The 27,667-nt window shown below is 40.3% G+C and overlaps 1 protein-coding gene across 1 annotated transcript in view; it reads left to right on the forward strand.

Annotated features, from left to right (window-relative positions):
* The window catches only part of LOC149282318 (FERM and PDZ domain-containing protein 3-like), a 216,976-nt gene that overhangs the window by 67,460 nt on the left and 121,849 nt on the right, over nt 1-27,667 (forward strand). The window contains exon 5 of the mRNA XM_089498372.1: nt 6,755-6,871. Coding sequence (XP_089354498.1) covers nt 6,755-6,871 — 117 coding nt within the window. The remainder of the gene's footprint in view (nt 1-6,754; nt 6,872-27,667) is intronic.

A 27,667-nucleotide genomic window follows, 5' to 3' on the forward strand; every position in this document is an offset into this window, starting at 1 on the left:
AGACACTGACAGAGGGGAGAGATGTTAGTAAAATGATGGGAGAGGATGATAAGTCTGGCAGCAGTATTCATGTTGGATTGTAGAGGGGTGAGACGGGTAAGAAGGAGACCAGCTAAGACATAGTTACAATAATCATAGCAGGAGATATTAAGGGCATGGACAAGAGCCTTAGTGACATCCTATGTTAGGAAGAGACGGATGCGGGCAGCGTTTTTAAGATGGAGACGCCAGTTTTTAGAGACAGAGGTCAGAGTGAAGGGTGAGACAGAGACAGCGAGCATGAGGAGACGGGGAGATGATAGCACCATTAACCTCTCCAATCCCAGGAGGTTTTGCTATTTTTGCGCTATTTTTCAGTGATTATTCTCTTTTCCTGTGAATAGTGTACCCATGTGATACCATTGTTGGATGATTAGCAAAAATTTAGAATGAGAAACTTAGTAAAAACTAGTGAAAATTAGAAAAAATCACCTAATTTTCTTTAGGTTTTCCCTCTGAATCCTCACAAAATTAGGTAAAGTGATGGAAAATCCCCTCCAAGTTTATCAATTTAGGTGTCCTGATTTCAGAAATACCTAATTTATACAGATTTTCCATACTTTCCCAGCACTTATAGGGAATATACTAGAAGGTGTACATTTTATGTAGAATTTTTATGCTTAAGGCTTAACGGGTTTGGGGGTTGTGAACGGTTTGGAGAGATTGATTTTCAGGAAACGTGCAGATAGAGACAGTGCAAGGCAGTTAGTGACATTAGATGGAGAGAGATCAGGAGAGGATACATCAATCTGGGTGTCATCAGCATACAGGTGGTATTGAAAGCCAAAGGGTGAGATTAGTTTGCCAAGTGAGGAAGTGTAAAGAGAGAACAGAAGTGGTACTAGAACTGATCCTTGGGGGACCCTGACTAAGTGTTACTGGAGACGGAGACACTGAAGGTAGGATCAGAGAGGTAGGAAGTGAACCAGGACAGAACAGTGTCACAGAGACCAAGAGCATGAAGAGTTTGAAGAAGAGGATGATCCACAGTGTTGAAAGCAGCAGAACAGTCCATTAGGATTAGCATGGAGTAATGAACATTGGATTTAGCAGTGAGTAGGTCATTAGTAACTCTAGTAAGGGCGGTCTCAGTGTAGTGTCAAGGACGAAAATCAGATTGAAGAGGGTCAAGTAGGGGCTTGGAATCAATTAACTTAGTTAATTGGGTATAAACAATTCTTTCAAGAAGCTTGGAGGCAAGTGGAAGAAGAGAGATGGGACAGTAATTGGACAGTCGGGTCAAGGGAGAGCTTTTTCAAGATTGGAGTAAAGGTAGCATGCTTGAAGGAGGATGAGACGCATCCAGTAGAGAGGGAGAGGTTGAAGATGTGAGCTACAGTAGGGACGAGGGGATGAAAGATATTGGGTAAGATGGGAAGGGATTGGGTCAAGGGGACATGTGGTCGGACAAGAGGAAAGAAGAAGAGCATGTACATCCTCTTCAGTGACAACAGAGAATTGATTTAATGTAGTGAAGGAAGAAGAGGTCAGTGGGTAGGAGGGCACATAGTCAGAGGGAGGGTGGGACTGTGATAGTTTCAATTTTATTATTGAAGTATGTGGCAAGGACAGGGGCATTAAGGTTAGTGGAAGGAGTAGTAGGGTTAGATCGAAGAAGGGAATTAAAAGTACTAAAGATTTGTTTAGGGTTATGAGACAGGGAGGTGAAGTAGGTTTCCTTGGCAAGGAAGAGTAGTAGGAACGTAACATTAATTTCAAATGCAGAAAGTCAGACATTGAATAAGACTTCTGCCGACTATGTTAAGCAGTGCGAGAACAACGTCATAGGTGTTGTATTACAGTTGTGTGCCAGGAGAAGTGGTCAAGAAAGATGTTAGCTGGGCCAGGGGGACGGTCTATAACAGCAATGCGTAAGGAGATCGGATTAAATAGTTGTATAGCATGGACTTCAAATGAGGAGAAAGAGTGATGGAGCAAAGTGAATAGGCTGAAAAGTACATGTTGGGGAGAGTATGAAGCCTACCCCATCACCCTTTCTGTCATCAGATGTGGGAGTGAGGTGGAGGCTACCATAGGAGAGAGAAGTGGGAAAAGTAGGATTACAAGAGGCTAGCCAGGTTTCAGTCAAAGCGAGAAGGTGTAGGGAACCAGAGGCAAAGTGGCCATGTAAGGCTGTTAGTTTGTTACATACAGAATGTGCGTTCCAGAGTGCAAAGGTAAAAGGGGGGTAGGAGGAGTGGCAGGGTATGTGGTTAAGATTGTTGAAGTTTCTGGAATGTTAACTGGGAGAGGATAGGGAAGAAAGCACCAGAGGAGGGCCAGGATTTGGGGAGATATCCCCAGCTGCTAAAAGAAGAAGAAGAGATAGTGAGAAAAGGTGGGAATAGGACTTGTGTGAGCTAAGAGATTGCTGGGAGTGAGGGAGGGTAGGGAAAATGGAGGAGGTAGAGTTGAAAAGTGCTTGGGATGAGAGAAGGGGAGAAGAAGGTAGTGATGGAGCAATACAGACATAGTGTGGATGTGCTGCTGGCTGGAGAGAGATTACTGTTTTACTAACAATAGAGGAAAGTGAAAGGAGGAACGAGCGGATTGTGAGCATGGTAACTGGAGAAAGATGGTGATGGAATGGAATGTTGGTGAAACACACAGTGAGCAGTAGGCAGCACTTGATGAGAGCTCAGTGGAGTATTGATTGCAGGGGGCCTCCATGTCCCTCTTTGTCCTTCCTTGTCTCCTTGGTAAACTCCTATACAGTGCCACTTAGAAAACTGGCCCTTGGATGGAATGTGACCTGTCAGTACTGATATAGGTATTCACCTATTGATTAATTACCCTGCAATTAAATCACATACATAAGAGGGAGAGGGGAGAGTAGCGAACACTGTACTAATAATTCAATATAGACAAAAAGGAAAAACAAAAGAATTATATGAATGCCTAGACAATTAATTAAGCAGGGCAGCCAGCAATGATGCTTATTACAGACAGGGTAAAGGCAAAAAAGTGGAATACCTATACAATTAATAAAGCAGGGCAGCCAGCAATGATGAAGATTACAGACAGGGTAAAGGCAAAAAAGTAGAATACCTGTAGATGAGAGAAGAGAGATGATAAATTAGTTCCTGATGATGTGTGTGGAATGAGCATCAGCAGAATAAGCAGTTGAATGAACCCCTTGGTAAACTCCTATACAGTGGCACGGATGGAATGTGGCCTGTGCCTCTAAGAGTGATGTGGTTTATTTGTTTTTAGTATGGGGCATTGAATTGCTACATTCACATTGTGTACCGGGCAACCATTATGTATTTTCTGGCTATTACTAGATTTATAAATAAAAAATAGATGGAAGGGCTTCCTTTGGGTAAAGTGAAATATATTGGAGCAGCTGCCTAACACACAAAAAGTGTATTATGATGTATATATAAAAAAATGACAGGAATTGTATTAAATATACAATTGAATAAAATTTAATAAACATAAGAGATATGTAAAATTGGTTGTACATATAAATATCAGATACAATAATAATAAAACGCATGTATGAATTGTTTCCTCTTTACATTTGTTAAAATGCCATTTGGTGGAAATCAATGAACCTGGCGCGTTTCGCCGTCTAAATGTGGCTTCTTCTAACAGAATAGCAGGATGAGACAGTGTATTAAAACTGCTTCTGTCCACAAAAAAAGTTGGTCCCTTTTAAACTTTGAAGGGTGATGTTTCCTTTCTGGTTAGTCTCTCAGACGGACTGATGTGGCTTTTAGTTTTCATTTTCGGAAGCTTCCTCTTCCTGATTGTGCTCACAGAAGTAAGGAAGCGTGCTTTCCCTGCTAGTATGAAACCACACTGTGTCTGGCCATCTTAAGGATTTATCTATTTACAATTGTTTCATACCTCTGAAGAAGCTGCATTTATACGGTGAAACACGTCAGGTTCATTGATTTCCACCAAATGGCGTTTTAACAAATGTAAAGAGGAAAAAATTCATACATGTGTTTTATTATTATTGTAATATGATATTTATATGTACAACCAATTGTGTTGAATTTTACATCTCTTATGTTTATTAAATTTCATTCAATTGTATATTTAATACAATTTCTGCCATTGTTTTATATATACATCATAATACACTACTAGTCTCAAGAGGAATCCCAACCTCCTTAGCGCTCCCACCATTATTATTTTTCTGTATTACTAGATTTAGGTTAATTGAATCAAGCCCAATGTGTATGAATATGTATACTGTATGCTATTTTAATAAATATTCCCCCAGTTAAAGACTATATATATCTATTAATATATATATATATATATATATATATATATATATATATATATATATATATATATATATATAGGGCTGAAACAACTAATGCTCTGAAAAACTCCTCTCCTTATATAATCCGACCTCAAACAGAGATCGGATTATAATACTAGAATCCAGATCCCCCGCAACGCTGCAGGGGACCTGGATTCTCCTCACTGTCAGCCGGTCTCTCACTTCCGTCTCTCTCCCCCCTCCCATACACTCCTCTGACTCCTCCCCCCTCCCATACATCACTCTGCCTCTCTCTCGACTCGTTACTTCACAGCGTAAGTGAAGGGCAGTAATGGAGGCTGGCTGTGCGCATCGTGCAGACCCCCACCGGCTGACAGAGAATCATCCTCTCTGTCAGCCGGTGGGGGGCTGCATCGCACAGACAGCCTCCGTTACTCACCTTCACTTACGCTGAGGCTTCTATGAAGCTGCAGTGAAAGTGCCTGTCAGAAACGGAGCCGGGTAGAGAGGCAGAGCGGTGTATGGGAGGGGGGAGGAGTCAGAGGGGTGTATGGGAGCCACCCTCCCACACACCACTCTGGCTCCTCCCCCTCCCATACACCACTCTGCCTCTCTACCCAGCTCCCTGGTGTCTTGTGAACCTCCGTTGCTGACAGGAGGCAGAGTGGAGTATGGGGGGGGGGCAGAGTGGAGTATAGGAGGGGGGAGGAGCCAGAGTGGTGTATGGGAGGGGGAGGAGGCAAAGTGGTGTATGGGAGGGGGGAGGAGGCAGAGTGGAGTATGGGAGGGGGGAGGAGGCAGAGTGGAGTATGGGAGGGGGAGGAGCCAGAGTGGTGTATGGGAGGGGGAGGAGCCAGAGTGGTGTATGGGTGAGTTATAGTGGTGTATGGGGGGTATTATGAATTTCAGGGCATATAGGGGGTATAAGGCATATCGATATTAGGCATATCAGGGGGGCATAAAACATATCTGGGGGTAAAAGGTATATCAGGGGGCTCAGTGGCATATAGGGGGTATAAGGCATATCAATATTAGGCATATCAGGGGGGGCATAAAACATATCTGGGGTAAAAGGTATATCAGGGGGCTCAGTTGCATATCACTGGCATATAAGGAGTATAAGGCATATCAGGGGCACAGTGGCATCTGGCATATAAGAGGTATAAGGCATATATGGGGGCAGAGTGGCAAGCTGGGGGTCAGATGTGCATAACTGGGGGCAGTTTGGTAAATAAAAAAAAATTTAAACAAGGCTTTCTTCTCATAGTTTTTATTAAATATGAAAAATAGTTAACATATGAATTAATATTTACTAATAACTTTGCATTAAAACCTAGTTTGAGAAACACAGTGTTTGGGTTCTTGTAGCTTTTATTATTATGTCAGTAAAATAAGAAGGTGAATAGCGAGAGGCCATTGCAATAAAGAGATGAAAGTGTAAATTGTACATTTTTTATTACATTATTTTAAATTGAAAAAAAATTGCATTTTTTATCCGATTAATCGATTAATCGAAAAAATAATCGGCCAACTAATCGATTATTAAAATAATCGTTAGTTGCATATATATATATTTTTTTTTTTTATTTTTTTTTTATAAATATATATAGTCTTTAACTGGGGCAATAATTGAAAGTTCAACAAATAAGAAGCCTTCTAGCAGTTTAAATTGGCTGGCATACCTATTAAACATTTTAAGAAGCCAACCGGCCTTAGGGGTGTGCGCCATGAAAACAGGGGCGCCTGCCCAGGACTTAAATTAAAACATAGTTTTCTTGTTTTGTTTTGTTTTTTTTTAACTTTATTTAACATCCTACATGTTAAATAAAGTTGTTTTAACTTTATTTAACATGGAGGATGTTAAATAAAGTAAAAAAAAACAAAAAACCCCGATGTTTTAATTTAAGTCCCGGGCAGGGGCGCCGAGCGGTTGCTCGTGAAGGTTTCAGCAACCGCTCGGCGACCCTCACTCTCCGTGACTCTGTCGCGGTGCTGCCGTTTCACGCTCAGCTGTGAAGCACGTACCGCGGCAGAACGGGAAGACGGACGCCTTCCGCTCCCACCGCAGGACTCAACAAGGTAAGTAAGGATAATGAGAAGTAGGGAGAGGGGGGGAGGGGAAGGTAGAGGGGAGGGGGGGCAGTGGGAGGGGGCAGAGGGGCAGTGAGAAGGGGCAGAGGTGGTAGATAGTGATAAAGGGGGAGAGGGGATAGATAGTGACAAGATTTTTTTCCTTTTTTTGGGGGTGGGGTGGGGGGGCACCAGAGGAGTAGTCTGCACAGGGCGCCAGAACACCTAAGGCCGGCTCTGTTTGTACTGTGTGTTAAAATCTATATATAGATGTTATATTAATAAAGTCTCTCATCAAAAGCTACTCAAGTAGCTAATACGAGGAGTCATTTCACCTACATCACAGCAGATTCATTTTACTGGAAATGTAATTTCAGTCATACGTCTCTCCTCTTCTTCCCTCAGGACATGTTAAAGATGAAGGATTCTCCACCTCTTCTCCTCATTCCCAATGTACTGAAAGTTTTCTTAGAAAATGGACAGATCAAGTCATTCACCTTTGATGGAAGGACCACAGTCAAGGTCTGTCACTTCTTCTCAACTGTTAGGTTTTATATCATTATAAAGCAGCTGCTGTGGAATGCTCATGATTCACAACCATCCATTTGGTTGGCTGAGAAATGTAATAACAGTACTTCGAGTTCCAAATATTTCCCACAGCTGCTGTAAAACTACTGTTCTCCTTTGGTTCCAAGCCCATTTTTACAACTACCCTCCTAACTACCCTTTTTTGTAAACCCTAAGAATGTTTGCTGTGAATCACAGCGCTTCACTACACAACATTGGTAGTGTTATAATGGAAAAAAATACCTAATAACTGATTGGGCTTTGGGGTGGGGGGTACACTAAATGTGAATTGTTATAGACTGAGTTAATCACTAACTTTATTGTTGTTGACTGCAGCTCCCATAATATACAGTCATCAATTACTGGCTAAACGCCATTGGAATTGTAGACTAGGGTAGTTGTGGCTAATTTTTAGATATGGTAAACTAAATTTCATATGTTGCTCAGGTACATATTGGTCTGTAAGCTACTAATATCATGGTCATATAATTTTTGCTATTAATGGGTAACTAACATTTGCCTGCCACCAGGAAACCCCTCTCCTGAGCCAACACATTTAGGCAATGGGAAGGAGGCATTGGGGTGAAAAAGGTGCATGGGGAGGAAACCCCCCCATATGTAAATACCGTTTTGCATGTATACTATATATTTACCGTCTGCATCATCTACAGCTTTGTGGCTGAGCCGCTGTTGCTCCTAGACACTTTGACTTCATATTAATAGGCATCACGGTGGACTAGAGCAGATCTAGCAGAGCAGAAATTTCACAAACTTCCCTGTGGCAAAGTTGACGTCTTATGATAGTACCATATTTAAAGTCACTGAGCACTTACGTACGGCCCGTTCTTCTGCCACTGTTGATCTATGGAGATCGCATGTGCTTGATTGTATAAACCTGTTAAAAGTGGCTAAAACACTTAAACTTAATAATTAGTAAGAGTGTCCACATACATTTGGCTTATATAGGTCATTATAGACTCTGTAACTGGAAGTTGGAAAAAGCAGGCACAGGGTGGGGCTCATTAGCTAGAGAAAACAGAGAAAGGGTCAAGGAAGCAGAAAATTAGTACATTTTGTTCTAAACAAGACGGCTTCATTGCAAAGCTCTCACTGATTTTTGATATGACTTGTCTAAAAAGTATGAGCTTAGTTAGAAACAATGGGAAAATATTTTTTCATGGTTTCACGAAAATAGTTAAGTTGACAAGAACACCCCAACATGTAATTATAAAGTCTTGATTTTGAAAATATGTAATTTAGAAAATGATAGTTGTAAATGTTTTACATTTGTTTTACATTTACTGTAGTATACTAGATTTCTAACATTAATAGTGTATCTATAAAATATTCACAAAAATGAATAATTTTGGTAAACAGACAACCCAGGGTATTTTCCAAGGAGCATCTGCACACTTGCCACAGATTTCTGCCAAAAATGTAACTTAGTATTGATTCTGTCCGCCTCTTTCACAAATATTTGTGTGTTCCTTAGGGTTCCTTGCAGTTTAGTGCAGAGAAATACACCAAAATGTATTTACATGCATCCCAATATTACAGAAATACCACATATGCATACACTTTTTGTGCTATTTGTACTATACAGCCACAATGTCACGTACTGGGTCCATACAGATGACTGTAACGACCCAGAGCGCCCGATGATATTGCAGGAGTCACTGTGCAAGAGCGGAGACACAGGAACAGATGCAGAGTAACCACACTTCCCTGTGTGTTGGGCCATCAGGATTGTGTGGCCGCATACCAGGAGGTATTCAGTACAGATAACAAGATATAGAGATATCTAGAGCTAAGAACAGAAAGGGCAGGACAGAGCTAGGGGACTAAAAGCAGGTTCTAGAATGAGGAATACAGGTTGCAGGGACAGGCTACACACAAATACAGGACTAGTCTAGGACTATATGATAACAATTGGAGATTTAGTCACATCTTATGCCCATAGTATGCTTAGCCCACCACTACGCCAAAGTACTGCAATATATCTTTTCATCTATATGGAATAGGTAATCACATATCCCAGGAAGAACCAAAATAAAGATTTAATTCATGCACGTGATGATGTTTATTATGTTCTGAATCTCGGGGGAACGGTGTTTGTTATATTCTGGATCTCGGGGGAACAGTATATAGGGAAATAATATTTGTATGAATTGTGTATGTGCTATTGATCTCGTATGGAAGTAGTGTATATTAGAGACATAAATAGGTAGATAAATTCAATACAGGGATATATATTCTTTTTGAAAGAGGGTAAATAGGGTTAATGGGTATGTATATGATTTAACAAGGGACATCAATACAAATGTACAGTGATCATTCGTATAGGGAAAAGTAAAGGAAGAAAAAAAGGAATGTGCAATGATCATTCATATCAAATAAGGTAGTAAAGTGAGTTAGATGTTGAAAAAACAGTATAAATTTGGTGAGTAGGTCATGCCCACATCTTAGAAAAGGTAGGTGAGAACGTGGAGAATGACATCTTAAAACAGGTAAGTGCAATCTCTAATTTTGTATATATTATTATATCTATTTTTTTATATATATTTGTGTTTTATGTATGTTGCTATCTTAATTTATGTAGGAAATTGAAAGACACCCCGATTAAAAACAGACTAAATTAAGGCCAGAGAATGGAGGTCATTATAAAAAGGACAAAATGTCTATTTCCAGATTTAGGCCGCCTTTTTTAAAAGTTTTTAATTTAAAAATCCATTCAGTTTCTCTCTTGGAGAGATGTTCCACATTGTTGCCCCCTCTCCAATTGGGGGGTACCCAATCTATGCCAATGATTTTTAATGTTTCTAGAGAGAAACGTGAACAAGAGTTACAATGTTTAGGTACACTATGTTTAGTGTTTTGGTTCCTAATATTTCCTATATGTTCCAGGATACGTTCTTTTAGAGGTCGAATAGTTCTCCCAACATACTGTAACCCACAAGGGCATTCTAGAAGGTAAACAACATTTTTTGAGTTGCAATTGATGAAATGTTTGATGTTATATGTTATACCTGTGTTGTTCCCTAAAAAGCTGTCAGTTTTTTTGGGCAGATGGGTACACATTTTACAGTGTCCACATGTAAAAAAACCTTTGGGTTTTGTGCCAAGGAAATTACCAATCATTTTTGGTTTGGTTATCCTAGGGAGTACGCTAGGGGCCAACAAGGTTTTTAAAGTGTCTGCTTTTTTATAGATTATCTGGGGTTTTTTGGGGAGTATTTTCCCGAGAACACAATCGTTCTTTAGTATGTGCCAATGGCTTCCCATAATCTTTTTTATCTTATGTGCTTGTGAATTATATTGTGTAAAAAAAGAAAAACTGAAATCTTTCTTGTCCTCTTCATTCCTGTCTTTTTTCTTTCCTTCCAATAACTGGTTTCTATCTATCTGTTGTACCTGCCGAAGGCTGCTATATAACCTCTCGGAGGGATAGTTCTTCTCTCGAAACTTCTGTGTTATTTCTTCTGCTTTCAGATTAAAATCTTCCTGCTTTGAGCAGTTGCGTTTCACTCTCATTAATTGTCCTTTTGGTATGTTGTTAAGCCACAATGGATGGTGGCAGCTTGTATATTCTATGTAGCCATTTTTGTCTGTAGGTTTTGTGTAATTTCTCGAGCAGATGATGTTATTCTCGGTAAATAATTCTACATCTAGGAACTCTATATGTGTTGTTTGAATGTTGGAGGTGAATTTGAGATTATAGTCGTTATTATTGACATACTGTACAAATGTGTTGAGTTCATCTAGTGTGCCTCTCCATATGATGAGGACATCATCTATGTATCTTTTCCATAGCACCAGGTTTGCACTGTGGGGGTTGTTATTCCAGATGGTATTCCTTTCCCACTCAGCTACGAACAGATTGGCGTAGCTGGTGCAAACCTGGTGCCCATGGCAGTCCCGCACATTTGAAGATAAAACTCATTTTCAAACCAAAAATAATTAAATTTGAGTATGAAATTGATGCAGTTTAAAATGAATTCTTTTTGTATGAGGTTCATGTTATCGTCACGAGAAAGTACATTGTCAATCGCTCGTATGCCTCGCTGATCTTCGATTACCGTATACAAAGACGATACGTCTAAGGTGGCCCAAATCCACCCCTGGGACCATTGTATTTCTCTCAAGATGTTAAGTAGGTGTGGGGTATCTTTAAGATAAGCGGGCATTTGAGTGACGTATTCTTGTAAGAAATGGTCTACATACTCTGAGGTATTGCATGTGAGTGAATCTAGTCCACTTATAATTGGTCTTCCTGGGGGTTCTTTCAGATTTTTATGCACTTTAGGGAGAAAGTAGAATACCGCGATTTTAGGGTGTTCCTTCTTTAGATAATTATATTCTTGTTTCGTTAGAATTTCATCCTCTAAGCCTTTGTCCAGTATTTTATATAATTGGAGGCTAAAATCTTTAGTTGGATCTCCCTTAAGTTTTTTATAAGTATTGGTGTCTCCTAGAATTCTATTTGCTTCATCTATGTAATAGGTGCGGTCCATAATGACCGTAGCACCCCCTTTATCCGCCTGTTTTACTACTAACTCATTCTTGCGTTTTAGGGTTTTAAGTGCTTTTCTTTCCTTATGGTTTAAGTTGGAAAATTTGTTGTTCCCTTTTAAGTTCTCCAGGTCTCTAAGTACTAGGTCTGTGAATACTTCTAAATGTTCGCTTTTTTCACTTATAGGGTAGAATTTAGATTTGAGTTTGAGTGAGGTATGTGTAAAGCTTTTTGGGGAAGTGGAATGGTTCTCGCAAATGACTTCTGGTTTATGATTTTCAGTCTTGTTGAAGAACCTTTTTATCATCAATTTTCTTTGGTATCTTTGTGTGTCCATAAATAGATCAAAATGATTTGGACCCTTAGTGGGTGCAAATTTGAGACCTTTTTTCAATAATTTGATTTCATCTTGTGTGAGCTCGGCTTTGGATATATTAACTGAAAAACGAAAAACTAAAAACACCCAAAAAACGTGTAAGGTGATGGTAAAAGAATAGGAACCAAAAATTACTTCTCTAATGTATCACTGCCGCAGCCCAACCAAAACGCTCCTCTCGGCGTTTAAACACGTAACCAGCAAAATTCGGAGCGCATGTGTACATAGAAAAAAGAAATAATCTTATAGTGTAATATTGTCAAGAACAATAAGCTATGTAAAAGGTGTGAAATGCACTCACAAACAGTGCCAGCACAACAGGCTCGTCTGAGGTATGAAGACTGTTCTTTATTCTTTAAAATCTCTAAGAGCATAAAATAAAGAAAACAACCATATGGTGCAGTATCTTCCTTAATAGTATATGCGCAAGTTAAAAAAAGCACTTACAGGATGGTTGAATTCAAGTCGCTATTCAAACTAAATGTCCATTGAAGTGGATCAGGAACATGCAGATTAAAAAACTTCTCAACGCGTTTCGCCGCTCACTGGGCTTCCTCAGGAGAAATAAATATCAATTGATGTCATCCGCTATGATAATCCGCAATCGTGGTGAGTAAAAATAGAATGAATGAATGAAATAGAATCTATTTTTTGCGCATATACTATTAAGGAAGATACTGCACCATATGGTTGTTTTCTTTATTTTATGCTCTTAGAGATTTTAAAGAATAAAGAACAGTCTTCATACCTCAGACGAGGCTGTTGTGCTGGCACTGTTTGTGAGTGCATTTCACACCTTTTACATAGCTTATTGTTCTTGACAATATTACACTATAAGATTATTTCTTTTTTCTATGTACACATGCGCCCCGAATTTTGCTGGTTTGGATATATTAATAATGCACCCATCTTCCGGTGTTAAATGTTTCGTGTGATTCAGGAGAGGTCGGTCGCGTCCTCTGGGCACTTTCACCGGTCACCTCACTGTCCAGGCTGGCAGATGGAGATGGCGGCCGAGGACAAGAGTCCCGGGAATCCTGGTCCGAAGAGGCGGCAAAGTAAGAGCGCACCGAGGCTAGCGAGCCCCTGTCCCTGGATCCCGAGGATTTCGGGGTGTTGTGCTGTTTATTAGTTTTGCCCATCTTGCAGATAGAGGCGAAATAAAAGCTGAAAAACGGGCCGGGTGTACCAGAGCTCCGGACTCACGCGTCCATCTTGTCTGCGAGCAGGCCACGCCCCTGTTTCATTCTCTAATGTATACTTTTATGCAAGAATGGGATAGCATATTAGATGAGTGTTCATTTAAACTTATGAAGCTCATAGTAGCCCAACAGAAAGAACAATTAAATAAAATTGAAGAAGAAATACACACTATAGAAGAAGAGATAAAGACCCAAGTAGACCCAAAAATAACTATTACCAAACATAAAGACATAGAGACTAAAATAAATAAAATAGAGGGAGACATCATGAAAACAAAAAAAGGAAATTTTTTAGAGACAAAATGGAAATGGAAAGAGGAATACACAGACTTACACAGAACCGTACAGAATCCAATTATAGACATTTCTCAAATGCTTTCACACACAGATACACCAACAGTAGATCTAGATCCAACACTAGAAGATTTATACGGGATACGAATTTTAGGCCACATTTCCAAAAACATACACATACACAAAGATTCAGAAATAATGAATATAGAACACGCTCTCCTGCATGGCGTCAACAAGATTATACATTAGAGAATGAAACAAGAACATCCCCCAAACCTAGAAATATAGACCTTAATAAGGATGATTTTTTAGACAGGGAGCTATCCCGAAAAGGGGGCACGAAAAGAAAAGAGACACCACCCAAACAGGACACACGGGAACTAAGAAGTCGTCTAGTCCCCCTAGAACAGAATCCATGGAAGAGGGGAAGGTTCCAAAGACAACCAGGGGACAAAGAGGAAGAGGGAAGAAGATAAATCACACAAAACATTTAACACCGGAAGATGGGGGCATTATTAATATATCCAAAGCCGAGCTCACACAAGATGAAATCAAATTATTGAAAAAAGGTCTCAAATTTGCACCCACTAAGGGTCCAAATCATTTTGATCTATTTATGGACACACAAAGATACCTAAGAAAATTGATGATAAAAAGGTTCTTCAACAAGACTGAAAATCATAAACCAGAAGTCATTGGCGAGAACCATTCCACTTCCCCAAAAAGCTTTACACATACCTCACTCAAACTCAAATCTAAATTCTACCCTATAAGTGAAAAGAGCGAACATTTAGAAGTGTTCACAGACCTAGTACTTAGAGACCTGGAGAACTTAAAAGGGAACAACAAATTTTCCAACTTAAACCATAAGGAAAGAAAAGCACTTAAAACCCTAAAACGCAAGTATGAGTTAGTAGTAAAACAGGCGGATAAAGGGGGTGCTACGGTCATTATGGACCGCACCTATTACATAGATGAAGCAAATAGAATTCTAGGAGACACCAATACTTATAAAAAAACTTAAGGGAGATCCAACTAAAGATTTTAGCCTCCAATTATATAAAATACTGGACAAAGGCTTAGAGGATGAAATTCTAACGAAACAAGAATATAATTATCTAAAGAAGGAACACCCTAAAATCGCGGTATTCTACTTTCTCCCTAAAGTGCATAAAAATCTGAAAGAACCCCCAGGAAGACCAATTATAAGTGGACTAGATTCACTCACATGCAATACCTCAGAGTATGTAGACCATTTCTTACAAGAATACGTCACTCAAATGCCCGCTTATCTTAAAGATACCCCACACCTACTTAACATCTTGAGAGAAATACAATGGTCCCAGGGGTGGATTTGGGCCACCTTAGACGTATCGTCTTTGTATACGGTAATCGAAGATCAGCGAGGCATACGAGCGATTGACAATGTACTTTCTCGTGACGATAACATGAACCTCATACAAAAAGAATTCATTTTAAACTGCATCAATTTCATACTCAAATTTAATTATTTTTGGTTTGAAAATGAGTTTTATCTTCAAATGTGCGGGACTGCCATGGGCACCAGGTTTGCACCAGCTACGCCAATCTGTTCGTAGCTGAGTGGGAAAGGAATACCATCTGGAATAACAACCCCCACAGTGCAAACCTGGTGCTATGGAAAAGATACATAGATGATGTCCTCATCATATGGAGAGGCACACTAGATGAACTCAACACATTTGTACAGTATGTCAATAATAACGACTATAATCTCAAATTCACCTCCAACATTCAAACAACACATATAGAGTTCCTAGATGTAGAATTATTTACCGAGAATAACATCATCTGCTCGAGAAATTACACAAAACCTACAGACAAAAATGGCTACATAGAATATACAAGCTGCCACCATCCATTGTGGCTTAACAACATACCAAAAGGACAATTAATGAGAGTGAAACGCAACTGCTCAAAGCAGGAAGATTTTAATCTGAAAGCAGAAGAAATAACACAGAAGTTTCGAGAGAAGAACTATCCCTCCGAGAGGTTATATAGCAGCCTTCGGCAGGTACAACAGATAGATAGAAACCAGTTATTGGAAGGAAAGAAAAAAGACAGGAATGAAGAGGACAAGAAAGATTTCAGTTTTTCTTTTTTTACACAATATAATTCACAAGCACATAAGATAAAAAAGATTATGGGAAGCCATTGGCACATACTAAAGAACGATTGTGTTCTCGGGAAAATACTCCCCAAAAAACCCCAGATAATCTATAAAAAAGCAGACACTTTAAAAACCTTGTTGGCCCCTAGCGTACTCCCTAGGATAACCAAACCAAAAATGATTGGTAATTTCCTTGGCACAAAACCCAAAGGTTTTTTTACATGTGGACACTGTAAAATGTGTACCCATCTGCCCAAAAAAACTGACAGCTTTTTAGGGAACAACACAGGTATAACATATAACATCAAACATTTCATCAATTGCAACTCAAAAAATGTTGTTTACCTTCTAGAATGCCCTTGTGGGTTACAGTATGTTGGGAGAACTATTCGACTTCTAAAAGAACGTATCCTGGAACATATAGGAAATATTAGGAACCAAAACACTAAACATAGTGTACCTAAACATTGTAACTCTTGTTCACGTTTCTCTCTAGAAACATTAAAAATCATTGGCATAGATTGGGTACCCCCCAATTGGAGAGGGGGCAACAATGTGGAACATCTCTCCAAGAGAGAAACTGAATGGATTTTTAAATTAAAAACTTTTAAAAAAGGCGGCCTAAATCTGGAAATAGACATTTTGTCCTTTTTATAATGACCTCCATTCTCTGGCCTTAATTTAGTCTGTTTTTAATCGGGGTGTCTTTCAATTTCCTACATAAATTAAGATAGCAACATACATAAAACACAAATATATATAAAAAAATAGATATAATAATATATACCAAATTAGAGATTGCACTTACCTGTTTTAAGATGTCATTCTCCACGTTCTCACCTACCTTTTCCAAGATGTGGGCATGACCTACTCACCAAATTTATACTGTTTTTTCAACATCTAACTCACTTTACTACCTTATTTGATATGAATGATCATTGCACATTCCTTTTTTTTCTTCCTTTACTTTTCCCTATACGAATGATCACTGTACATTTGTATTGATGTCCCTGGTTAAATCATATACATACCCATTAACCCTATTTACCCTCTTTCAAAAAGAATATATATCCCTGTATTGAATTTATCTACCTATTTATGTCTCTAATATACACTACTTCCATACGAGATCAATAGCACATACACAATTCATACAAATATTATTTCCCTATATACTGTTCCCCCGAAATCCAGAATATAACAAACACCGTTCCCCCGAGATTCAGAACATAATAAACATCATCACGTGCATGAATTAAATCTTTATTTTGGTTCTTCCTGGGATATGTGATTACCTATTCCATATAGATGAAAAGATATGTACACATCCGACACATAATTCGATCCCGATGAACGAAAGGTCTAAAAGGACGGATGAATGGGACACACTGCATGCACGCAGCGGAAGAAACACGCGATGACGTGCCGAGAGAGACGCACGACGCACCACGCATCAAAGACGCACGGAACGAATGAAACGCGAATGACGCGTCCGGGGGAACATAAAAGCAGAACACCACTGGTACATCACGAATATACCTCCTGAGGAAGCCCTTGATCGGCGAAACGCGTAGAGGACTGTTTACCTTGGACTTTACTCGATATATATTTTTTATGACTTTTTATCTATACGTTTTTTACTCTTTTAATTCATCTCGGACAGACTTTGTTAAACACTTATATAGTGTAGTTTGCCGATTATTAAATTGTAAGGGCATAGCCCCAAATTAAATTATTTTCTTTATTTCTTGCATTTATCCATTGTTTTCCATACTGATCTATTTACAATTACTGAACATACACCATTTATCACATTTCATATAATTTAATTAAATTACACAAGCACTTGCACTTGAAACATCTTTGTTGGATCCTGGGGTCCAGTACGACCACACCAGGAACTTCGTTTTGGAAACCAAGACCGCTTCAGGACAACTAATCGGATGCGCTTGATATTCTTCATCCAAATGTGAGTGCATTACTTTATTGCGTAAACACTGGTTTTAAAGATATTACCCTATTCGGATATTTCTTGTCTTCCATGCACCTGAGGTCAAGGAACCAACATACATACTGAAGGGTGGTTAAATATACGCGCTAAAGATTGATGAATATTGTGAGTGCAACCATTGAAGTCTTGTGTTTAAAAACTCCAGGAACATTTTTTACTGTATCACACTATTTTTTTCTTCTTGTTCTTTATTTATTTTTTATTTTTGAGAGATTTGCGATTGTGTGTTTTCAAGCGCCCCTAGACGGAAGTCAATTTTGGTATATCTTACACCAATTAAGCCATAACATGACCACTGAGAGGTGAAGTGAATAACTTTGATAATCATGTTATCATGTCACCTGTCAGTGGGTGGGATATATTAAGCAGCAAGTGAACATTTCATCCTCAAATTTTAATCCTCAAAGCACTAAAAATGCGCGTAAGGATCTGAGCAACTTTGAGAAGGGCCAAATTGTGATGGCTAGACGACGAGTCTCCAAGACTGCAGCTCTTGTGGGGTGTTCCCGGTCTGGAGCGGTCACTACTTATCAAAAGTGGTCCAAGGAAGGAAAAGCAGTGAACCGGCGACAGGGTCAAGGGCACCTAAGGCAGATTGATGCACATGGGGCGGGCGAAGTCTTGCCCCCTACTGTAGCTCAGATTGCTGAAAAAGGTAATGCTGGTTCAGGTGACAGAACACACAGTGCATAACATGGGGCTGTATAGCCGCAGACAAGTCAGGGTGCCCATGCTGACTCCTGTCCACTCCTGAAAGCACCTACAATGGGCAGGTGAGAATAAGAACTGGACTATGGAGCAATGGAAGAGAGTGGCCTGGTCTGATGAATCATGTTTTCTTTTACATCAAGTGGATAACTGGATGCTTGTGCGTTGCTTACCTGGAGAACACATGGCACCAGGATGCATCCACAGAGGCCTCACCTTGCAACTTAAGGGATCTGCTGCTAATATCTTGGTGCCAGATACCACAGCGCACCTTCAGAGTTCTAGTGGAGTCCATGCCTCGACGAGTAAGGGCTGTTTTGGTGGCAAATGGTGACCTACACAGTATTAGACAGGTGATCTATTGTAATGCCCCAATGTTAATCCAGCTCTGTTTAGTAAGGGCAAAATTAAATCTAAAACTATTTTGCCATTTGTGCCTATAGAGTCAGGGCAGCCTGGAGGATTCAGTTGTTAATCTTTTCCCTGATATATGCGCAAATACAGGGTGTAGCCTGGACTGCTTTCACATCATTTATAGAACTTTACCTGTGACATTTTTGATGGAATATACTGCTTGAAGTGGTTATATACATCTGAGAACCTTTTTGACTGGAAGGTTATGAGGGGTCTAATATTAAACAGTGTCACGGAGCTGGCTAGTCCGACCGACTACCTCCGCTGTCTTGTGCTCCCTTAGCCTGGGACAACACACTTTCCCCGGTTCCCCAGTCACTAGCCGAGACTCAGTGTAGGGTAAAACCAAACGAAGACTGATTTATTTTCGACACGCAGAGCTGGATATATCCAGCAAAACACACATTAACATAAAACAAGATATTGGGACACAAACCGCCCCCTTAATCTGCCTCTCAGAGACAACAGGGGCAGTAACGGGATTAACAATACAATAGGGAGGGAGACTGATTTATATAACATTAAACATCAAAGAATGGTGGTCACTCCCTGGTGGCAGATCCTGGCTGTCTGCTGGAGATAATCCCCTCAGCCAGTGATGAGATGATACTGCTGGGGGTAGCCACAGAAGTCTTTACAAACCCAGGGCCCATAGTCAATAGGGAGGAGGCTGGCAGTCAGGCTTCTCCAGTGGCCCCAGTGATGGAGGCTTCCGTCACAAACAGCCTGTCATATTTTGCATTACTTCTAGGGAGGCATTGGGCATTGTCAATTGTAAAAAAGCTGTGAAGGCTTTTGTAGTGTACCCTGTTAATAATGCCCGGGAAAAACAGGGTTGCTAAAACGAGATGTAATATTGAAGTAATATTGTATACTGGTTTGTTTTTTGTATAATACCTAATTTTGTTATCTCTATCTGTGAGGAACCACTGGACTTGAACCAATGACCCTGAACATGACAGACTATGCACCCATTAGTCTCGCCACAGGAGGCTCTGTGGTTGTTGGGATTCCTGTCTTCCCCATGTCTCTGTCAAGTGTGTGTCAGGATCCGTGGCCTGTTTAGGACCTATATAACCAGGGTTGCTCCCAGGCCCCTGGCTGGAATATTGAACTTCCTGGCCCTACTGTGAGTTTGCATGAGTGGTGTGTTTCCTGGTTTTGATCCGTGGCTTTAGACTTTGATCTCATTTCAGTTTTGCCATGTGTACATCGCCTAATTGATTATCTGGATAATCAGACCTTTGGCTTGGACTCTGACTATTCTATAGAACATTATTTTGTACTATGCATTGTTTTACCTGTGTATGACCTTGGCTCGTCTGCCGTCTCCCATCAGCCTACCGCCGTCTCCCATCAGTCTGCCGCCGTCTCCCATTCCTGATTCTTGAGATGGGCTTAGACAGAAACCTAAAGCTTTTTCAGACTCCCTTTTGCAATCAAGTACTTCTATACTGACCTGTTGAATGCAGGGTTCTGAGCCTGAACCTGTCCCTACACAGAGACTACTATCGGATTTGGACCCGCAGTCATGACAGAATGGTCAGCCACACTGGAGTCTGCAGGGAGAAACTCTGCACAGCATGAAAGTCCAGCAGCCACAAAAAAACGCTGTCAGGTCTGCCAAGAACCTAGGGCTACAGCTACATCCACTACCTGTGTTGGCACCTTTACAGCCACACATAAACTGGCCCAGAGGCCCTCTCTCCACAGATAAGTGGGGCAGATGGAAAAAACTGAATATTTGCATGTATTGTGGGGGGCAGAATCATTGTTAGTTTATGCCTAATCAGACCTCAAAGGGTTTCCCCTAGTCTCAAGAAAGAGAAGAATGTCCAGCAAAGTATGCCATATCTCTCATACTTCAGCATCCCAGATATCCTCACAACAAACAAGAGCTTCCTGTGTACAAAAGACTGTTAATACTTGTCAGGGACAAATCCTTACATTTGGTATCTTCTTAAGCACTGTACGCTGACCATGAGCTCTGATTTCTGTCTGCTTTTACCACAGGTATGACAAGGTGTGGTAGTAGCAGAACCAGACTCCATTTCAGAAGATGAAGACTCCTGGGCAGACTTAGTTGACTGCTCGATCCACAGACTGCTGTATGGTCCACTGTATTCTGTGGCGCAGCAGTAACTTTTGTGACTTCTTCCCTAGTTCAGCCCCCTCACTTGTCTCTGGGCCTCATTGTGACCTCTAATGGTTTGGAAGGCAATCAAAGGGTTAAATTCAGGGTTGGAATGTGTGGCATGTTTGCCGCTACAATGTAACACAATGTTCTGTTTCTCTGGCTTCAGAAGAAAATGTTGGTAGTGGCCCTCCCGGAGTCTTTAATCCTGCTGTATCACAAAGCTCTAACTCTGTCCAGTAGCAGAATATAGTGGCACTGTGCTGTCCAAAGTCGGGACTGTCCTGTGCAAAGCAGGACAGTTGGGGGTATGGTATTATTCCTGCATTCTCTATGAACATAGCCATAACCATTCAAATCCACAAAATACTGGTGGTTGGATAGAAGCATTGATATTCCATTCTTGTGAATGAGAAATTCATCCTGGTCGTGAACTGGTTCTGATTTTAATGTGTTAGGTATTTTCATTCAAGGGAGAAGTGCAAGGAGAAAACATTCCTTGTTAATCGGATCCTAATTTAAAAAGGTCCAATACACCAGCAGCAAAGTTGCAAGAATTGTGACCAGAGTGTGCGTCTGAGTAATGCACATATGCAGTAGAGGCATTATGCAAAAAATGTATATAGTGCCTACCATAAGGTACTAAAATAAATGAGTTAACTTTGCAATTTTTTAAACAGGCACAAAATGTAAAAGCTGCGGGCACCAGTGCCCCCCAAACAACTTGGAGAGAATATATGAGTTGTTTTATGACTGTTATCAGACAAGTTTAAGTTAACCCTTAACTCAACTGGCACCTCAGACAAAATATGTGATGCATGTAATTCAGAATAAAGTCCTCACAGATCACCTCTATGATTTTCTTTTTAAGAGGAGAAGTTGTGAAGGGACCACCAATTACAATCAAGAAATAGTGAGACATGTAAAATATATAATTACAGAGATAGAAATTCTATTTAACTCTCCAAAGTTAAAGCAGATAAATCAATGGGATAAACCCAAAAAAGAGCTTTAGAATTTGAACCAAAAATGTTATCCAGGATTAATTCCAAAAATTGGAAAACGGGCAATTACCGTATAGCTTTGGGGGAGGGGGGGGGAGGTAACAGGAAAGATGTCATTAACTACATAAAAGCAGGTGTTATGTGCACACTGGGGAAATTAATGGAAACATTTTTTAAATGAATAATTCTTGAAGTTAAGGTATGTCTTTTTGAGGACTAATTGGCTAATTATTCAAATTAGAAGAGTGTACAAGAGGGTGGCAGCTGCAGTTTAATGTTGATAAATGTAAAAAAGTGTCTGGGTAAAAATTGTTAAAAGGAATTAGTATCAGAAAGAGGTTATGCCTCATTACAGATCTCATTCAGATGTCATCTAGCACAGTTCATAGCCCCGTCTCTTTGATATTCTGAGTTAAAAAAAAAAAAAAAGGGGTAGTAAAATGCAGAGCAAACATTTTCAAGAAAGGATCTTATCTGATATCTGGCCAGCCTCCCATGCCAGGCCCAGTTCTTCAAAGAGATCCAGTCTGACTTGGGCCAGACAACTGAGGACAGGTCAGTGACATCACATAGCATGACTTCAAAGTAGCAGTGCAGCAGCTTAAATTGTGTCCAGTCAGTCTCCAGTTAAGAGTGAGTGTGTGTGTGTGTGTGTGTACGTATGCATATAGAGAGGCACAGAAGCATAACAGCGCTTTCCTGGTCAGACCTCATCTAGAGCAGTATACAGGTCTGGAGACCCTTTTTGTAGAAAAATATAGGTATCCTGAAGAGAATATGAGGTAGGGTACTAAATGCTTGCAGGACAAAATTGTACAAGTTAAAGTATTTCAACCTGAGCAGCTTTGAAGAGTCGAGAGAGAGGTGATGTGATAACAACACTTAACGTATATGTGTAAAAAAGAGGAAATGTTAGGACCAGAGGTCATGTTGGCCTATTCACTTTGGTACAAGTACTTGCTGGTTGGCTAAGTTTGTGAGTTTGCAGAAACAAACTTGAACACACATTTAACAAAGTTTAATATAAACCTAACAAGGGATCCGAGCACCCCCTTCTTCCCCTACCTTGTGAGTGATGTGGGGTAATTAAATCAAGTAGGGGGAATACTTTCTAAATATGCCTCCCATAGGGGTACCATGTTTCTTATGTTTAATATTGCTGGTGTTTGAAAATTTTAAGCATTTCAGGCGAGTCATTTGCATGTCCTTGTCAACAACTCGCATTTTAGTAAGTGTGAATTGATTTAGACCCCACTAAAGGGTAGAAAGGACTTTTTATTTGCTGAGATGGTGCTAGATCTTTGAACAGAATTCTAGCATATGTAGGTGGTTTAATACAGCTATGTTAAATATAAGACAAGATCAATAACCAATAAGGTGTAATTTTTTTACAGAAATTAAAAATAGGCAGATGAGATGAGCCAAATGGTTCTTATCGACCACCAAGCTCTTTTTTTGTATTATATGTAAAAATTTGGGGAAAAGGGTGGCTTGTAAAGTGTGGTTCTAAAGATGAGACTATTGTTTTTAAACAAGTAAAACAAAGAATATTATAAGATGACCCCCCAAAATCTGAATATTAATTTATGAAAAAAAGAGAGCCTGAATATAAGAAGACCCTATAGGAAAAAAGTTTTACCAGTAAATGCTAATTTATGTAAACTACGTGAACAATTTTTTTTTTTATAAAAGCTATGATTGAGAAAAATATTTGGTTTTTATTTCCTTTTTTTTTTCCAACCTGCCCCCCCCAGTTATGCACATCTGCCCCCTATATGGCACTGTGACCCATGATATGGCTTTTAACCCTCTAAATGCCACTGTGCCCCATGATATGCCTTTTGACCCCCTATGTGCCACTCTGCCTCCAGAATTGCCTTATACCCCTATATGCCACTCTGGCATTTAGGGGGTTAAAAGGCATATTATGGGGCAGAGTGGCATATAGGGAGGTATAAGGCATTTCAGGAGGCAGAGTGGCGTATAGAGGGTTAAAAGGCATTTCTGGAGGCAGAGTGGCATTAAGGGGGTTAAAAGGCATTTCACAGAGCACTCTGCCTCCAGAAATGCCTTATGCCCCCATTTAACACTCCCTCCCCCTCCCTCCTCCAAGCTTACCGGAGCTTCTGAGCCCCCGGTGCGTAGTCCGGGCAGCGTGTAGAGCTCTTCAGGTACACAACTTCCCGCAGCCGGGAGGAAGTGCAGTTAGCAGCGGGGGTTGTCTGCGTCCATCGAGCAGACCTTCCCCGGCCATCAGAGATCACTAAGCACCGGGGACTCAGAAGTACCGGTAAGTTGCGGGGGGGGCGGGAGGATCCAGGTCCACTGCATCGCTGCGGGGGATCTGGATCTTAGTCTCATAGTCAGACCTAGTTGAGGTCTGATTATAAGACGACCCCGATTATAAGACGAGGGGTATTTTTCAGAGCATTTGCCCCGGAAAAAAACCTTGTCTTATAATCGAGCAAATACGGTATATACGCCTCAGTGTTGCTCTAGAAAAAAGCAAAACATTGCACTTCAACAAACCCTGCAACTTCCTATTACTACAGCTGAATTTTGTATAGTTGCTTAAGATCACCACCAAATCACCTTCATGCCACCTCTTGATTACCTCAGAGTTATTTTGCAGTACACTTAGAAAATGCTGCACTTGTATAAATGCTGCGTAGCTAAAAGCAAAAACATTTTATATACTCACTCCATACTTTTATTGCCATCATGAGCTTGATACATACTGATCAGGCCGGCTTTATGAAGATGATACACGCAAAGTTTATGATCTTCATGCAGAAGTACACGATAAAAGAATTCTGTCAACCTTGGAAGCTGAAAAGGCTTTTGACAGAGTAAACTGGTGCTTTCTGTCAGATGCCTTAGACGCTTTTGGCCTGTTTGGTAATATACTATATATATATATATATATATATATATATATATATATATATATATACTATATACTCTATATTTATCACCTAAGGCTACAGTTAATATTTAAATTGATTTTTTTATAATAAAAAATGGTACCAGACAGACTTGGCAATTTGCACTCATACTGTATGCCCTCGCTATTAGACCTTTGGCTGCCTCCTTAAGAAATGATTTTGTTGTTAAGGGAATAATAATCAAATCCTGTTCATTTAAGATCACTTTATATGCAGATGATGTTCTGCTAATGCTACCTTCTTTTCCAGAGGTTTTATCTAAGATTTGTTTTGTAGAGAATTTTATATATTTTCAAACTATAAATTAAATTGAGCAAAACTCAATGAATATCCTGCTTTTTATCTAATGATTCAACAAATTCACTTCACCGCTCCTTCCATCTCAACTGCTCAACTGAGTGATAGATTACCTTGGGATTAAGATCTCTGCAGATTTGGGACAAACTGAACTCAAAATTAAGTTTGCATCCTGGAAAGAGATGGAGGTATCTTGGTGGGCACATATTAGAATTATTTAAAAAAAATCCCAAAATGTGGTATCCCTTTAGGGCATATCCACTGTGGGTTTCATGCAATTTAGCGTATTTGTTTTCCATTTTGCATGGGAGACTAGGAAACCCAGGATCCCAAGTAAGGTTTTGAATCCATGTCTGTATCAGGTCTTCGATTTCAGAAAACTTTAAATATCTTTAAAAGAGAGCAACGGAAACTTTAGATGACATTTCATTGAGAGTTCGGTTAGCAACAATTTTAATCCCTTTTGCCGGGCTGATTTTTTCGTTTTGTACCCTTTTGTGACCAAGGCTTTTTACCATTTCTACGATGCCCATGTTTAACTGTAATGTTCTGCTTTCTCATTTACTGTACCCACTCAAGTTATATATTGTTTGTTTTTCTTCAGGACGTCTTTTGATTCCATTACTTTGGATCATATCTTCTCATTTACTATAAATAAAATATAGTGAAAATGTTTTACAAGTTTTATGACATTTATTTGACACATATTTAGCTCATTTACAGAATCTAAATAAAACAAATTTTATAATTTATAACCTGCAAAATAATTATAATATTTGTCCTGAATTTAGAAACACTCAATATTTTATTGAAAGTTATAGGGCAATAAGTACAAGTAGCGTTTTGCTATTTCAAAACCATTTTGTTCTTTCAAATCTGGTAATCCTGTCCCCTTGTCTTATTAGGGACATCTTTGAAGCCGGCCAATTCAATTTACTTCCACGAAACCGTATATTTTAGAAAACCAGGCACCCCAGGGTATTTCAAATAATTATGTTTTAACACTTTCCATGCACAAATTCTACCACCAGCCTTTGTTAAAGTTTGTGGTAGTACTACTAAGAAGGAACTTTTTTCCCTGATGGCAGAATTCAAAGTAGCTTAATTAGAGTTTTTTTTCCCTTCTTTTGGATCAAGAATAGGAAGGTTAGGTAGACGGGTTGAACTTGATGGACTTAGGTCTTTTTTCAACCTTATGAACTATGTAACTGCCGTGGTCCCACGTCAGTCGGCCGCGGGTGGGTGAGGCTCGCTCGCTATGACGCACGCGCACCCTCTCCGAGTGACGTGCATACTGCACGTACACGGAGGGGCGTGCGTGTGGACGCGGCACGCATTCCTCTATGCAAAACACTCTTCCGAGAGCTGCCACGGCGTGCCGGCAGTACTCGCAGAGTCATAAGCGAGGTGCTGCGGCACGCTCGCGACGCTCTACCTCTGTTGGGTGCTAGACCCGCGGTACTTGCGGGTTTAGCACTTGTTTACATTTCTGTTTATTGTGCCGACGCCGTTCTATGGCGATGGTCGCAATGACGTCACGTCTTCTCCCATTGGTCCACAGTGCCCGTTCAAAGAGTCACTGTATGTTGCTCTGGGTGTTTGTTCTCTATACTATATCGCTCGTTTGCCTTCGTTGTGTACCAGACCTCGGATTGTTTCTTGACCTCGCTCCCGTGCTGCTTGCCCCGACCTCGGATTGTTTCTAGACCTCGCTCCCGTGCTGCTTGCCCCGACCTCGGATTGTTTATTGATCTCGCTCCCGTGCTGCCTGACCTGACCTCAGAATCTCCTGACCACAGTTTTCTTCCTCTGGCCCTGTATTGTTCCTCCGCCTCGGACTTTCTTCCTGTAAGCTCCTTGCCGTGAATACGTCTCTGCATAGTGGGTGCATTACCTGTGTTGTCCAGGTCCCGACGTAACTATGTACTACAAACTTTGGTGGTAAAATGCAAGGAGATTTTTAAAATATCAGCATTTGGTGTGACTAGTTTTCAAAAAAAAAATGCGTGGTTTAATGGGTACATCGAATTGGCAGCTTGTTCGCGGAAGGGCTGGAGAGTGTTACAAGAATGCGTGTTTGCAGGCAACAGTGAAGGATGGTGGTGTTTCCTTGCACGTCTGGGGCTGTCTTTCTGCAAATGGAGTTGGGGATTTGGTCAGAATTAACAGCCTCCTCAATGCTGAAAAGTACAGGGGGATACTTATGTAATACCATCAGGGAGGCATCTGATTGCCCCTAAATTTATTATGTAGCATGACAACAACCCCAAATATATAGCCAAAGTCATTAAGAACTATATTCAGGATATAGAAGAACAAGGCATCCTGGAAGTGAGCTGTCACGGAGCTGGATAGTCCGAGCGACTACCTCTGCTGACTTGTGCTCCCTTAGCCTGGGACAACACGCTCTTTCCCCAGTTTCCCAGTCACTAGCCTAGACTAGTAGGGTATAACCAAAATGAAGATTACTTTAATTTAGACACACATGGCTGGATATATGCAGCAAATAACACATTAACATAAATCAAGATATTGGGATACAAACTGCCCCCCTTTATCTGCCTCTCAGAGACAACAGGGGCAGTAAAGGGATTAACAGTACAATAGGGTCCCAACCTCCACTGTCTATTACTGCCAGAAATCAGTTCCAGGGATTGACCGGGGTAAATGTCTGTAGTGGTGGAACTGGGGGGGGCTGACTTATACA

Source organism: Sceloporus occidentalis, unplaced genomic scaffold (assembly GCF_023333645.1).
Source record: "Sceloporus occidentalis isolate IW3139 unplaced genomic scaffold, rSceOcc1.0.p SCAF_119, whole genome shotgun sequence".
Classification (NCBI taxonomy): Eukaryota; Metazoa; Chordata; class Lepidosauria; order Squamata; family Phrynosomatidae; genus Sceloporus; species Sceloporus occidentalis.